The sequence below is a fragment of the Mesitornis unicolor genome, unplaced genomic scaffold, assembly GCF_000695765.1.
Source record: "Mesitornis unicolor isolate BGI_N332 unplaced genomic scaffold, ASM69576v1 scaffold5158, whole genome shotgun sequence".
Classification (NCBI taxonomy): domain Eukaryota; kingdom Metazoa; phylum Chordata; class Aves; order Mesitornithiformes; family Mesitornithidae; genus Mesitornis; species Mesitornis unicolor.
The window spans coordinates 12814-15281 of NW_010202396.1; the positions used below are offsets into that span (position 1 = coordinate 12814).

At 53.4% G+C, this 2468-nt stretch overlaps 1 protein-coding gene across 1 annotated transcript in view; it reads right to left on the reverse strand.

Annotated features, from left to right (window-relative positions):
* Window positions 1-2077, reverse strand: part of CDCP2 (CUB domain containing protein 2) — a 6698-nt gene extending 4621 nt beyond the window's left edge. Inside the window, 2 exon segments of the mRNA XM_010190377.1 lie at window positions 4-249; window positions 2002-2077. Of these exon segments, the coding sequence (XP_010188679.1) occupies window positions 4-249; window positions 2002-2077 (322 nt within the window).
* Window positions 2078-2468: the final 391 nt, after the last annotated feature.

Genomic DNA, 2468 nt, shown 5'->3' on the forward strand with positions numbered 1-2468 from the left:
GGCTGCGGCCACAGAAGGTGCCCAGGAGGTTGCCCCGGTCCCGGGCGGCCCCGTTGTAGACCTGGAGGTAGTCATAGGCGCAGGCATCGTGGTACTCCAGCTCAAAGTGGCTGAAGGAGAGCAGGACGGAGGAGCCCTCGGCCACCACGATCAGCCACGTGCACTCGGTCTCGTAGGGGTACAGGCCTGGGAAGTTGGGGCTGGAGAAATTGCCAGAGGGTGCTGAAAGCACCCCCCCACATTTGATGCCTGGGGGACACAGAGGTGGATGTGATGTCCCCCTTCCAGGGGAAACACTAAAATGATGGAGACAGGGTGCAGAGCACCAGCTCCATCCCACCATGGGCACTACTGAAATACCAGTGCCCTGCAGACACAGGCTGGGCCACCGCTTCTCCCTGGAGGACACGTGTCTCTCCATCCCTTTTCATCCCTCTGTGTAATCTCCTTCTTCCCTCTCTGCCCCATGGCATGGCTGCAACAGAGCTCGGCCTTGCCCCTGAGCTTGTCCTGCCCTCAACAGCACAATGTCCCCAACCACAGCATCTCCATCCATGCCATCCCCATCCATTTCTTGCTGGGAAAAAGAAAATAGGGAGGGAGTTTGAATCACTCAGTGGTTCCAGCCCTGCCGGTGCCTTCAGCTGCCCAGACCTCCAGCTTTGTGCCTCCTGCTCCTCCATGTAATGGTGCTAATTGGTGCATTCAAGCTGGGAGAAACAGGGGTGAAGGGCTTGACGCGTTTAACCATGAGTTATGTACGTAGGGATCAATTTTCTAATGAAATCTTTATACTGAGATACGGTTATTATAAAATAAGACGTGGGGGGGGGCAGCTGCCACCTGCCCCTGGGTCTGATTAGGGCTGGGGTGATGAGGCTGATACAGTGGGCACATACATCATGTCTAGGAGGGATGCAGACTCTATGTAGGCCCTGGGGGACACGTGCGCGTTCCCAGGCAAGGTTGGGCACTCGCTGCCATCAATCTAGGCCAAGTATATTGCAGATCAATAGTCAGGCAGCACGCTGTGCCCTTAATCACACTCGCTGGTGTGGTGACCTCCTGGCAAGGAGGGGGAGTCCTGCAGATGTGTGCGATGCAGCACCACGGAAATAGGGTAATGGGGGGATGTGTGTGTACCTGTGTGTGTTAGCACAAGCAGCAAAGCTGGCCATATCAAAAATCGCCCTGATAATTACTAGGGATAGGCAATAAAGTAATGCAGGGCTGGTACTGGAGGAATAATGTTATGGAAATAAATATCCGAGAGGGGAGCCCACAAGAGGGGAGAGCAGCCACAGGGCCAGCAGATGGATGGATGAGGGGCTGCACGCCTCTGGGTGCTCTGGGAAGCCCAGATGGGTGCAGGCAGCAGCGGAGCAGCCGCTTGCCCCTCAGGAGCAGCCACACTGGGGCCTGGATGGGTTTTGATTTCTGATGTAGCCCTTTTGTGAGAAAGGCCCTGCGTTTTTTGTGCAGGGGTGCTGCTTGTTAGCCAAGTTATCAGGCTGACCTGGCCCACCCTGCCTCCCAGATTTCTGTGCTGTCTGCTAACCCTGCCCTGCGTCCCTGGGGCATCTTATCCAGTTGAAGTGAGGGGTTTATTACATGTATAGCAACACACACATCCATCCATACATTCACACACACACACACACATACACGTGTTTGTATATATTTATACAAGCATATGCAACTCCAGAAGTAACAGAGGCTTCACCAAAGCACCTGTCTGCCACAACAGCACAACCCATACCTGCAATCTTCAGTGAGAACAGCATGAAGCAGAAATGTGAGCGTGGCCGTGTCCTGCACTTGCTGCCATGCACAGCGACTGCAGATCCCAGCTCCTTTCTCCCTGGCCTGAGCCTGCCCCTCTCCCTGCAGGGGCTGAGAACTGGGACCCACTCACATCCCAGAGCACCCACAAACAGCCCTCTCCTCCCTGGGGACCATGGATGTTCATCAGCCTCGGGGTGCCCACTGGGAGCCTCTTACCTCTGCTGGGAGCATCCCCGAGAGCCCCACACAGCAGGGCCAGCGCTGCCAGGCAGCCTGGCCCTGTGCACCCCATCCTCCAGCAGAGCAAATCTCCCCTCACCGGTGCCCGAGCATCCTTTTTGTGCTGTCTATCCGAGAGGGGAAAAAAAAAATAAAGAGAGAAATAAATAAAAAGCAGGAGGACTGTAGAATTAATAGCAGAATGAATAATTCATCGCTTGTTTGAATTAAGAGCGGCAAGGTAACTTGATCTATTCCTCCCTTCCTTCACTCAGTTTTAATGATCTGGATCAAATGTCCCAAGGATTTACACTATACCAGATACCTTGTCAATACACTATATTTAGAAGAGATATTAATGTTTCAGATACGGCGTATAATGGCAGTAAGTCTGGGCTGACAATATGCCCTTAAGGGGCTATGAAAATAATTTAGTTCACCAGGCGAGCCAGCGAACCAAAATG